The sequence below is a fragment of the Paroedura picta genome, chromosome 5 (genome assembly GCF_049243985.1).
Source record: "Paroedura picta isolate Pp20150507F chromosome 5, Ppicta_v3.0, whole genome shotgun sequence".
In the NCBI taxonomy this organism is placed as follows: Eukaryota; Metazoa; Chordata; class Lepidosauria; order Squamata; family Gekkonidae; genus Paroedura; species Paroedura picta.
This window is the reverse complement of record NC_135373.1, coordinates 114,134,499-114,147,120: the sequence shown is the minus strand read 5'-3', so window position 1 is coordinate 114,147,120 and position 12,622 is coordinate 114,134,499. Positions and strand designations below refer to the sequence as shown.

At 44.5% G+C, this 12,622-nt stretch overlaps 1 protein-coding gene across 3 annotated transcripts in view; it reads left to right on the top strand.

Annotated features, from left to right (window-relative positions):
• Positions 1-12,622, top strand: part of CACNA2D4 (calcium voltage-gated channel auxiliary subunit alpha2delta 4) — a 208,767-nt gene continuing 196,145 nt past the window's right edge. For 2 of the 3 annotated variants that reach the window (XM_077340036.1, XM_077340034.1), the window contains exons 1-2: positions 1-526; positions 9,067-9,148. In XM_077340036.1, the coding sequence (XP_077196151.1) occupies positions 438-526; positions 9,067-9,148 (171 nt within the window). In that variant the 5' untranslated portion in view covers positions 1-437. The remainder of the gene's footprint in view (positions 527-9,066; positions 9,149-12,622) is intronic. The other variant, XM_077340035.1, reaches the window with a different exon arrangement.

Below are 12,622 nucleotides of genomic sequence, written 5' to 3'. Positions count from 1 at the left end.
TACCAGAGGATTAAAGGGCCGGGAGTGGATTATGTAGATACTGCTGCTTCTGCTGATTGCAGAGTCCCCCTTCTAGCTGCCATTCCTGCAGGGCAGAGAAGCCGGACTTACGCTCACAGGTCCCCCTGGCAGCCATGGTGTGTTGGATTTCCTTGATTTTCTCCATCTGACCGAACCAGCAACTTCTTGGTGAACTTTCAGCTGCTGCTGTAGAGGAACTGTGGAAAGGGGGGGCGGTAAGGAGAAGGGATGCCATAGCCTCTTGGCCGGATGAAAGAATAGGAATTACAGGCTCTTCAATTCTCCACCGTCATCCCAGCAAAACACCATGCTGGGGCCTGCTTCCCTGGTGACGGGACCGCCCTTAGAGGAGGGCCACCGGTAAAGAATCTCTGTGTCTGTGCAAGGGATCCTGCTGCAGAGAGTTGGGGTGGAGGATGTTGCCAGGTTTGTTCCTGTGGCTTTTCCTCTTATACAACTGCCTCCTGCCATTCACCGAGTCCCAGAACAAGATCCCACTCGAAACGTAAGTGCTGTGTCCTTTCCCTCATAGATCCCCTTGTACATACTGTGTAAGTCTCTGTCATCCCCGTTCTGCCTCCACGGTTATTCGTACGCCTCTTCTAGTAAGGGTGGCCCTTTGGCAGATGTAGACTAGGCGTCGGCTGGCTGACTTGGCCTTGCCCTTTTTGTACAGGTTCAACAAAATATATATATACTTCACACATATCTGCCCCTTCCCAGTCTAGTGATGGAGATAAGTGAGCTGGCCCCTCATCGCTAGGGTTGCCAACTGCAGATCTGGAAATTCCTGGAGATTTGATGGTGGAGTCTAGGGAGGGCAGGGTTTTTATATTTTTTGGGGGGGGAACACCTCAGCTGGGTAAATTGCCATAGGGGCACCCCCCAAACCAGCCATTTTCTCTAGGGGAACTGTTCTTCATTAGCAGAAGGTAAGCTGTAATTCCAGGAGGCTAGCATCCCCACCCCATTCATCTTTGTTTTCCTTATCCCCCTCCCTTTCTGTTCCTTTCTCTAATGATGCTCTTCTTCCGTGAGGTGATTTACAATGCCCCACACCTAATTAAACATAATGTACTTTGAAAAAAAATCAGCTGAATATTCAGTTGCTAGTATGCGGAGAAGTTGGTGTGCATACTAGCTCTGTTAAACCCCCACCCCACCGCGACCCCAACTATTTTGGGTGCTGCTTGTCCTCTGTTGTTGGTAAAACCAAGATGGAAGTAGGCATTAGTTCTGTGGAACTCTAGTGTCCATAGCTGACCTTACAACAATAAAACCACAGAAGAGGCTGAAAGGGGACGGTTCTGCAAGATTCAGACTGTAAGGTAGAGCTGTCAACTTCTGCTTTTAAAAATACCTGGTCAAAGGCTGGTCAGGTGACAGGGGCGGGCAGGGAGGGGGTAAAGATAGGCCAGGGTCTGGGGTCAAGAGGTCTCCCCCTGCCGCTGAAAGCAACTAGTGTGTTCAACCAAATACCTAATTATAAGCCAGAGGCAAAATTACGGAGTGGAGCAATAGAACAGCAGCCCTACTGCTGGGCTCACGTACGTAAAAATTAGAAAATATGACTTTTCATGGGCACCACAGGAGTAAGTTGCCCCCTGTATTTTGCAAAGAACTATTTGCATAACAGCTTCCCCAGTGTAGCGCTATGGTCGTAGCCACTTTCTGTCCTCCCCCAAGTCTTCTAATTTCTTAATTTAGAAAGCTGGAAATGTTTGGAATCTTGATCAGCTTGCCATGAACATGGTTTGCTAGACTGATAAAAGAATCCCACCATGCTACCTTGAATGGCTACGGTTTAAGAGATAAGGCCGAGTTAGGGTTGCCAGCTCTGGGTTGGGGAATACTTGGAAAATTTGCAGGTGGAACCAGGAGTGAGATTTGGGGAGGAGAGGGATGTCAGTGGAGAATAGTCCAGCCTCCAAAGCAGCCATTTTATCCAGGGGAACTGATCTCTTCAGTCTGGAGATGAGCCATAATTCCATGGGATCTCCAGGTCCCACCTGGGAACTGGTATCCCTAGGCCTTGGTTGTATTTTCAGTTGACTGGAGGTAGTTTGAGTTTGTGGAGACGAATTGGTGCTAGCTAATGTTGCTAGCTAATGTGCACATGCTTCTATATGCTTCCAATCCATATTCTGCACCATCATGCCACTTCTGGGGGTTCTCAAAGCCTAAGGTGACCAGATTTTAACATTGGTAAAGCAGGACACCATTGACCCGGGGGGGGGGGGGTTCTTGATTAAAAATTTGGTCTGTATGGAGCAACAAAGTTTTTCATAGAACGCATAGAACACAAAAATAGTATTGTAATATATATATTTTTAATTTCAACATAAGTACAAATTGCCAGGTGCCCCCAGATGTCCCTCCAAAAGTGGGACAATCTGGTCACCTTATCAAAGCCTGAAAAATGTTTCAGGGGTTTCTCAATAGTAGAAATGTTGGTTAAGGCTTTTCTAGTTTCTGTTGCTAGTAGTCAAGACACTAGTAGCTGAACCGTCGATTCCTCCAAGTAATTAATCCAAACCAATAGGAAATCTGTAGGCTAAATACATTTTCTAAAATATTTATTCATTTGTTTCTTCTTTGCTACGATTTCACAATTTTAAATGACCGAATCTCAAGAGTTCTATTTTTATATTTTCCATTTCTTAAATGTGATCAACAATCAAAACGGTAACCCAGGTATTCTGCCCCTTTTCCTACCCCATTGTCAGTAATTGTTAATCTTAATACTCAGTTTTATTGGCCAGTTTATGGTATGACCCCAAAGCTTACAGGCAGGAATCTATGAGCAGAAGCCTATGTAATATCTATCGATTAAAATTGTGAAGTCACAACAAAGAAGAAACCAAGTGAATATTTTAGAAAATTTATTTAGCCTACAGATTTCCTTTTGGTTTGGGTTTAATAGTCAAGACACAGCATTCTGGACCAGTTGGAGTTTCCAAATTGATTTTGATAAGAGATCAATAGTCTAGCCATGACATTACTGTGGTGGCCAGGCCCAGTATCTAGGTAGCCATTTTACAGGCTGGGTTTTTATGTGGAAGGGTTTTTTTTTTTTGTAAAGGGAGAATACTGAATTAAGAAAGAACCCATCTATAGTCTGGTACAGGCTAGATATAGGTTTATTACCTCAAGAAACATGACGATATAATATTGTACACCATTTGATGGAGACAAGAGGCATAATGCTGGGAAAGGACCAGTGTTTTTTTGTTTTGCTTCTCCCAGAAATAAGCAGTTTGTACTTGCTTGTTTTTCGCAAGTTCATTCTGTAACTTTAATTTGCTATTCGCCTTGCAACCAGCATCCTTCTGCTAATGCTTACATTATTGCGACAATTTTGACAGACTGGGTGGTCCCTATTCAGAATTGGAGTAGAGCCAAATCGTGCTCCCTCATAACAACGGTTATGGTATAATCCTAACTTTACCATCTTGGGCCTGCCACTCTCTTCACCCTAATTTATGTATTTATTCGTTATTTGTTAATTTGATTGTCTCTGGGTATTTAACAACATGTAAAAAACCATACTAACATGGTTTTAATAACAACAGGCATTTGTATCTAAAATGTTTAAAATGCTCTGACCATCCAAAGTAAAATTTCTAGAGTTTAGGGTCCAAGCACCTGGATTCCAGTGATGGGAGGAGGTGGAGCAGAGAGGAGGAAGGCCTGTTCCTATGTCACCATGTGCTTGTGCTGGCCTCAACCTTATGCCTGGCAGAAGAGCACCATCTTACAAGCCTTTTGGAACTATGGTAGCTCCAACAGGGCCCGGAGTGGTTCCAGACACCTCAGCCCCTCACAAGTTGTGTTATGAGGATAAAACCAGACAGAAGGGAGGCTGATGTCTGTGAGCTGCTTGGGCTCCCCACTGGAGAAAACTTGGGGTAAAGGTAAAGGTATCCCCAGTGCAAGCACCAGGTCATGTCTGACCCTTGGGGTCACACCCTCTAGCGTTTTCATGGCAGACTCAATAAGGGGTGGTTTGCCAGTGTCTTCCCCAGTCATTACCGTTTACCCCCCAGCAAGCTGGGTACTCATTTTACCGACCTCGGAAGGATGGAAGGCTGAGTCAACCCTTAGCCGGCTGCTGGGATTGAACTCCCAGTCTCATGGGCAGAGCCTTCAGACTGCGTGTCTGCTGCCTTACCACTTTGCGCCACAAGAGGCTCTTAAAAAACTTGGGGTAGAAATCTCTAAATAAACATCCATCATCTACATTTCAGAAAGGTGTGTGTGCATGGGGGGGGGGGCTGTAACATGAAATCTAGAAAAAGAAATCCTATCCAGAAAAAGATTTCTCCAGCAGGTGAGTTCTTACATAGTATTTAAACAAAAAAGTTATTCATTTGTAGATTTCCCCATTTCACAATTCTACTCTTGTTGGTCTTGGCTTTTTCCTGTGACACGGATCCAGGTTGCCAAATCAGCTGAGCTTAGGCAGGGGGCAGAGCCAGGCTAAAGAGAGATGCAACAAAGCTTTTCCAGCTGCATTCACCTTATCCAGGAATAATGCTGGTTGTAGTATAACTCCTGGACTCTTAACTGAATTAGCAAGGGTCAGCTGAGCTTCAACAAAAGGGGGAAGCACATTGCCCTTCAAGACCTCAGTCTTCCTGGCCAGCATAATTAATTTTTTTTTGCCAGGATTCAGTTTCAGTTTGTTTACTCTTAGCCATTTAACCATCATAGAAGGGCAATGCCTCAAGATCTCTACCAGCTTGGTGTAGTGGTTAAGAGGGGTGGCCTCTGATCTGGAGTGCTGGGTTCGATTCCTCACTCCTCCATATGCAGCCAGCTGAGTGACCTTGGTTCTCTCAGAACTTTCTTAGCCCCACTTACCTCACAGGCTTTGAGACTCCTTTAGGTAGTGAAAAAGAGTACAAACCCTCTGTTATTATTACAGGGGAGAAGGAGGGGGGGCACTGGTGGGGTGGAAAGATAGGGGACAGGGTCCAAAAACCCAGCTCTTCTTCTTCTTAAGCCTGTATTTGCCCTTCAAAGACCTCTCCCTCCCAGCTACACTCCAATGTAAGAAGAGTGCCTGGCTAGAAGAGGCAATGACAAGAAAGGCAGGAGGATGGAGGGTCACCCCCATCTGTGTATCCCTTAGGGCAGGGGTAGTCAAACTGCAGCCCTCCAGATGCCCATGGACTACAATTCCCAGGAGCCCCCTGCCAGTGAATGCTGGCAGGGGGCTCCTGGGAATTGTAGTCCATGGACATCTGGAGGGCCGCAGTTTGACTACCCCTGCATTAGGGCAGCGATTTCCAAACTGTGGCTCACCAGATGTCCATGGACTACAATTCCTATGAGCCCCTGCCAGCACATGCTCACGGGAATTGTAGTCCATGGTTACCTGAGGAGCTACAGTTTGGTTCACCCCTGCCCTAGGGCTGTAACGTGCACTCCCTGCTTTATAAGGGATAGGGACAAACTAGCATTTGAAAATACAAATCCAGGGAATGTGAACTTTAGCAGCATTCTCCCTCTTCAGTTTATGAAATCATGGCTTTACAATCCAGCCTTCCACTATTCACACAGTAAAGGACCTGCAGTAATTGCACAGTCGATAAGAAGCTTGTAAGAAAATAAGCACTTTTTATTTCTTCTGTGTATATGGGCATGCACATGCAGGAGGTAGAAAGGCAGCCATTCAGAGTGAGGTATTTTGGGACTGACGAAAGTAAAGAACAGCTTTTTGCCTCTAGGGATAAATATTGCAAAGAAACACAATTTAGCCTTAGAAAACTGCGAGGTATGAAAGATCTGGCTGTGATCCTGCACTTGGTTATGCTGCTTGCACCCTCCTGAAGTCGAGGGATTTAAGCAGCTTAACTGTGCTTGGGATGGAAGACAAGTACTATACTCTGCGGATTTTTTGTGTTTGAACTTCATTGACTCGGTGGATTTTTTTGTGTTTGAACTTCATTGACTTATACTTAACGTGAGAATATGGTGGAACATGTCAAATTGCTCAGCAAGTCCCAGTGGTTCCCTTTTATCTTAAATATGCTGCTCCCTCTCTTCTTTTTTGTTGGCGGAATCTAAATATGCAGGAACGCTGAGCATACGCTTCTTTAGAACAAAATAGATCTATTGAAAAAAAGACATACTTTTTAGGAAAGAGAAGAGATAGAAGCCTGTCTATCTGTACTAGCTGGGAGGGAGGAAGAGACGAACTATTATCTGAAGAACCAGGAAAACCCCATTAAGCCAATCAGAGGCGAGAAGAGGACAATTTGAAGCAAGGAGGTCCCTAACCTTGCTATTATGGCTGTCTCCTTTACGGCCCCCTGCAGGATTTTCCATTCAACCGCCTGCATCTATGCACATTAGCTTTGTATATTACAACAGTTTTTTTGCTTTAAATTCCTGGTATGATATCTGGAATGAGAATAACTTAATCATAGAATCATAGAGTTGGAAGGGGCCATACAGGCCATCTAGTCCAACCCCCTGCTCAACGCAGGATCAGCCCTAAGCATCCTAAAGCAATGATAGCATACGAAGGAAAAAGGGGGAAGTGATATGAAAAACATAACCCTGCAGAACACCTTTACAGCAGATATGCCTGCTAGAAACATCGCAAGGCATCCCTGAGCCTTCGGGGGAGGGTGGTATATATAAATATCAAATATAAAAATATAAATATCATCAGTTATGGCAATAGTGACATTATGGTTATTTGGTTATATGGTTAATAGTTTGATTGTTAATAATGTGGATATAAGTTACTGAGTTAAATTTCTTAACTTCCAAGTATTGTACTTCACATTGTAATGGATGCTATGATGTAGACCACCCAGAGCTGCAAGGGAGGGTGGTATATAAACAAACAAACAAGCAAGCAAGCAAGCAAGCAAGCAAACAAACTCGTAGAATTGGAAGGGGCCACACAGGCCATCTAGTCCAACCCTCTGCTCAACGCAGGATCAGCCCAAAGCTGATACATACATACATATGTATACATACAAACTCCTACGGATTGCTACCCATTTGTGATAGTCCATGCGGGAATGAATGACATGTCCGTGAATACCATCGCTCCTATTTAAAAAGATTATCAAGATCTACGGGGGAAGCTCAAGCAAATGGGGGCACAAATGGTATATATTTATTTATTTATATACCGCCCTCCCCGGGGGCTCAGGGCGGTTTAAATAATAACATAAGAACAATACATGGAACAGTCTATAAAACATTTGAATAACCGTGCATTCTTCTTCATCTTCTTCATATTCTCTTCAATCTTGCCTGTCAAAGGAAGAGGAATGTGTCGGGAGAGGAAGATTATGGAGGTGAATCAGTGGCTGCGTAGTTGGTGCCTGCAGGAGAGATTTGGTTTCTGGGACCATGGGATAGGCTTTCTTGAGGAAGGCCTACTAGCACCTGATGGACTGCACTTATTGCTTTAGGATGCTTTGGGCTGATCCTGCGTTGAGCAGGGGGTTGGACTAGATGGCCTGTATGGCCCCTTCCAACTCTATGATTCTCTATGATCGAAGTTGGGGAAGAATGTGTTTGGCAGGAACCTGGGGAGATTCATCAGGAGAGCTTTAAACTGAAGCCACAAGGGGAAGGAGATGTTCAACATAGGGAGTGTAAGGAAGGAGACCGATCGGGGGGCAGGCCAACCGGCAAGGCCAGTTCATAGGGAACCAAAAGTACAAGGATTCAGATGCCTTTATACTAATGCCCGAAGCATGGGAAATAAGAAGTAAGAGCTGAAACTTCTCATGCTGATGGAAAGGTATGATCTAGTAGGCATCACAGAGACTTGGTGGAATGATTCTCATGACTGGAATGTAATGGTGGATGGATATGAACTGTTCAGAAAAAACAGAATAGATCGAAGAGGTGACGTAGTGGCACTGTATGTGAGGAAAGAGCTTACCTGTCAGGAAATTCTAGTGAAGGAATTGCTATTTTGACAACACTTGCTTCTAACCTGAGAACTGTTTTAAGCTGCTTTGTGTTTTATGCTATTTTTGTTTAGTGCTGTATTTTTAATGCACACTTTTATTATTTATAGTGTTTTGTGTTTGTTGTGTTTTCCTTTGCAAACTTTCCTGGGCAGATGTGCAGGAGAGGCAGCATAGAATTTTCTAAGTCGATAAATTAGACTTCTGTCCGGTCCATCAAGGCATAACCAAAGATCCCACTAATTCCACTTGTGCTGCCATCTTACATTGTTCTTCCTCTTGCCATCATAGTCTAGGGATTTACTTATGCATTCATGTTTCTTTGTTCTGAACAGTGCTATAGTTCGCTGAATCAAACGTATAACTCAGAATTATTAGCATTTTCAGAACTGGACAGCATAGGTCTTCTTCCAGTCTCATAGCTTTGAAAACTTACTGGCAATTTTGAAGTCCAAAGGATGTCTGGCTGAAAGCCATGGTCCATACATGAACATTAACCTGCCATTAATCCTGTTAGGAAGTATTTGGGATGGCTTGTTGTGGCTAAAGCTTTTTCTCATCTTGCCCTGTGCAAAGTTTGCTATCAATTTGACCTGTACTGCTGTTTCCAGTTAGAACCAGGGCTGCTGAGAACCCCCAGGAATCCCAGTCAAAAATTCCTTTGAAATTGCACTACCCAAGTCTAATCAGAACACTATATTACAAGCAAAACACATGACTTATCTAGTTCTGTGAAACCCTTCAAGCCACTTGAGGAGGCTGCTGTCACTTTTTCGGTGGCCCTCAAACTCTGGTGCTCTATGTGATAACTGAGGTTTGCCTAGTGAGGGGTGGCCAAACTGTGGCTCTCCAGATGTCCATGGACTACAATTCCCATGAGCATCTGCCAGAATGGCCAGTTGGCAGGGGCTCATGGTAACTGTAGTCCAGGAACATCTGGAGATCCACAGTTTGGCCATCCCTGCAAAATGCACAGGATTCACACACACCCCACACCTTTTCCTGTTGTTGTTTTGCAATGACAAATACTGTCCAACTGATTCTGGAAGATGGAGATGACTGACAGTGACCGCTGTTTGTTCTTTTTTCATATCTGTAGAGTGAAGTCCTGGGCTGATACTTTTGGGGCAGACTTGCATCGCATCATCACCAAGTATTCTGGCTCTCTCTTACTGCAGAAGGTAAGTGCTAAGTGATATGTTGTTGTTGTTAGGTGTGAAGTCATGTCCGACCCATCGTGACCCCATGGACAATGATCCTCCAGGCCTTCCTGTCTTCTGCCATTCCCTGGAGTCCATTTAAGCTCTCACTCCATCCAGCCACCTCATTCTCTGTCGTCCCCTTTTTCTTTTGTCGTCAATCGCTCCCAGCATTAGGCTCTCCTCCAGGGAGTCCTTCCTTTTCATGAGGTGGCCAAAGTATTTGAGTTTCATCTTCTAAGGAACAGTCAGGCCTTCTAAGGAACAGTCAGGGCTGATCTCCTCTAGGACTGACCGGTTTGTTCGCCTTGCAGTCCAAGGGACTCGCAAGAGTCTTCTCCAGCACCAGAGTTCAAAAGCCTCAATTCTTTGACGCTCGGCCTTCCTTATGGTCCAACTTTCACAGCCATACATTGCAACTGGGAAGACCATAGCCTTGACTAGATGCACTTTAGTTGGCAGGGTGATGTCTCTGCTTTTTAGGATGCTGTCTAGATTTGCCATAGCTTTCCTCCCCAGGAGCAAGCATCTTTTAATTTCTTTGCTGCAATCCCCATCTGCAGTGATCTTGGAGCCCAGGAAAATAAAATCTGTCACTCCCTCCATTTCTTCCCCATCTATTTGCCATGAATTGAGAGGGCCGGATGCCATGATCTTCGTTTTCTTGATGTTGAGTTTCAAGCCAACTTTTGCACTCTCTTCCTTCACCCGCATCAAAAGGCTCTTTAAGTTCCTCTTTGCTTTCTGGCATTAGAGTGGTATCATCTGCATATCTGAGATTGTTGATATTTCTCCCTGCAATTTTGATCCCAATTTGTGACTCATCTAACCCCGCCTTTCTCATGATGTGCTCTGCATACAAGTTAAATAGGCAAGGCGACAGTATACAATGATATATACATTTGCAATGAAATTTTATGCTCGCATTCTGGCACTGTAATTTAGGGATGCCAATCCGCAGGTGAGACCTGGAATTATAGCTCATCTCCAGGAAACAGAGATCAGTTCCCCTAGTACTAAAGTTATCCTCCACTTTCCCCCTAATGTACTCTTTCTCCAGCAGATTTGAAAGCTATTGATATCAGAATTCAGAATGAATTCACTGGGAGCAGAATTTGAGAATGTTGGCAGAGTTGAAATACCCAAAAAGGAGCACACCCCCTGGTCGCTTAAAAGAATAAAATAGTTTCATTAAGAAGAGAAAGAAACTTGGTATAGCAAGAGGAGAGCTGTAGTTCTGTATAAGTGTTCTCCTGTGGTAGACGCAAACAGGGAGGAAGTATACTCAAAGGAGCAGGAGGTCTCCTATTGAACTAATCATCACACTGGAGATTATTTGAAAAACATCAGGAAATTCCTAATCTATCTATGTGAAATATATATCTTCTCTGATGCCCCCTGTAGGATATTCTTTGTAATCTTCAGAATCATGCACAGTACAAATCATGCTTTTTCCAATAGAGAAAGCATCAGACTGTATATTTCAATGCAGCTGTTTCATAGTGCTTGCTTCCTTTAGCTAGCATGATTTCATCAGATCTCAGAAGCTAAGCAGAGTCAAACATGGTTCGTAGTTGGATGGGAGACCACCCAGGATTACCAGGGGTGTGCTGTGGAGGCAAACAATGACAAACCACAGCTGAATCCCTCTTGCATTGAAAACCCCGCAGGGTCGCCATAAGTCAGCTGCGACTTGACAACAAAAATACAAAACAAACCCAGTATACACAGCTGTTGTGAGGATAAAATGGGGAAGAGGAGAAGAATGTGTGGCACTCTAGGCTCCTTGGAATAAGGGTTGGGTGCAAGTACCCTTCGGTGCATAAATAAATAACTTTAGTATTATGAACTGGTTCCCACCAAGCCAGCAAATCTTCACTGAGACATCCTCCCAGTAGTATTTCTGGATTTTTGACACAATTTAAATCAGAATAAAAGGGGATGTGTTTTGTTTATGCAAAACCTGTCTTGCAAATAGATTGATTCTCTGCTGCGTTTCAGATTGATGAGACAAACGGTTTTCATTCTACGGTGAATGGAATTTCGATGCCATTTAACAGTGCAGCACCATTTAACCAAAGTGCTTTAAATTATATTGCTGTGGTTTCATAATTAGGGAAAAAAAACCCTGCTACGTTACAAAGATCTTCACCACTAATAATACTATTTTTACAGCCATAAAATTAGCTAGTTTTTCTGTTGAATAAATAAAAGCTTAATGGACTCCAATGATGTTTTCCATTGTTCAGCAAAAATTATTTTAGCAACTACTCAAAAAACAAGTTTAATAGGAGTAAGCAACCTCTTTAAAAACTTTAGATATGCCCACTCAGAATGCTAATTTGAGTACGTCTATGCTGTGCTACTAGGTACGGGAGCAATTTGCATTTGGTTGTTAGCATTTCTTTTATGTTCTATGGCAGGGATAGTCAAACTGCGGCCCTCCAGATGTCCATGGACTACAATTCCCAGGAGCCCCCTGCCAGCATTTGCTGGCAGGGGGCTCCTGGGAATTGTAGTCCATGGACATCTGGAGGGCCGCAGTTTGCCTACCCCTGTTCTATGGTATTATGTACAGAATGCAGGAGAATTCGCTTGGACCTTTTTAGGCAAAGGACCGATTGACAACGTTTGAAATCTGCTTTCCCTTTGCCTCATTTTTAACATTAGCCGTTCAGTTTTAAATTTGTTGCCCGATTTTCTTTCGAGCAGTAGCCTTCATTGATCACATATCTGGTACCCAACTGCATAAGAAGGAGCTCTGCCATGATCCTAAAGCAGTGGTCCCCAACCCCCGGTCCGGGGACCAGCACCAGTCCGTTGATCAGTTGGTACCAGGCCGTGGCTCCTCATCGTCCTCCTCCTCGGCTACTGCCTCGGGGGCTGCCCTGCCACTCTACCACTGGCTCACCTTTGGTGCTCTCCAGCGACCACCATGGCTGGGGCTCCCCCTCGGTGTGGCACTGCGCAGCTGCTGCTGGCAGCGCCCCCTAGCAGGTGGCAGGAAGTCAGGAACGCCGGCAGGAAAGCAAGCGGAGCAGGGGCTCAGGCGGTGGTGACGACGTCCCTCGACAAAAGACTACTCCCCCCCCCCGGGCCTCAGTAAAATTGTCAAACGTTGACCGGTCACCGGTGATAAAATGGTTGGGGACCACTGCTCTAAAATGTCCATTCCTCTTCCCCTGACTTATGGCTTCCTTTTATGGACCAAGCTCATAAGTTCTCATTGGGGCTTTACTTTTCTGACCCATGCCCCTTGGCACTTCATTAGTTATCTAGAGGTGATTAGCCTGTTTGATGAGTGCAGGTGCCCAGTATGCATACAGAAATGCTGTAGCATTAATTAACTTTGGCACAACTAGGGAGCTGGGACTTGATGCCTTCTCTGTGGCTATAGTTTCTAAACTGTTCTTGTTTTTGCTCTGCTGATTGTTCTATGGACCCTGTTAAATCCAT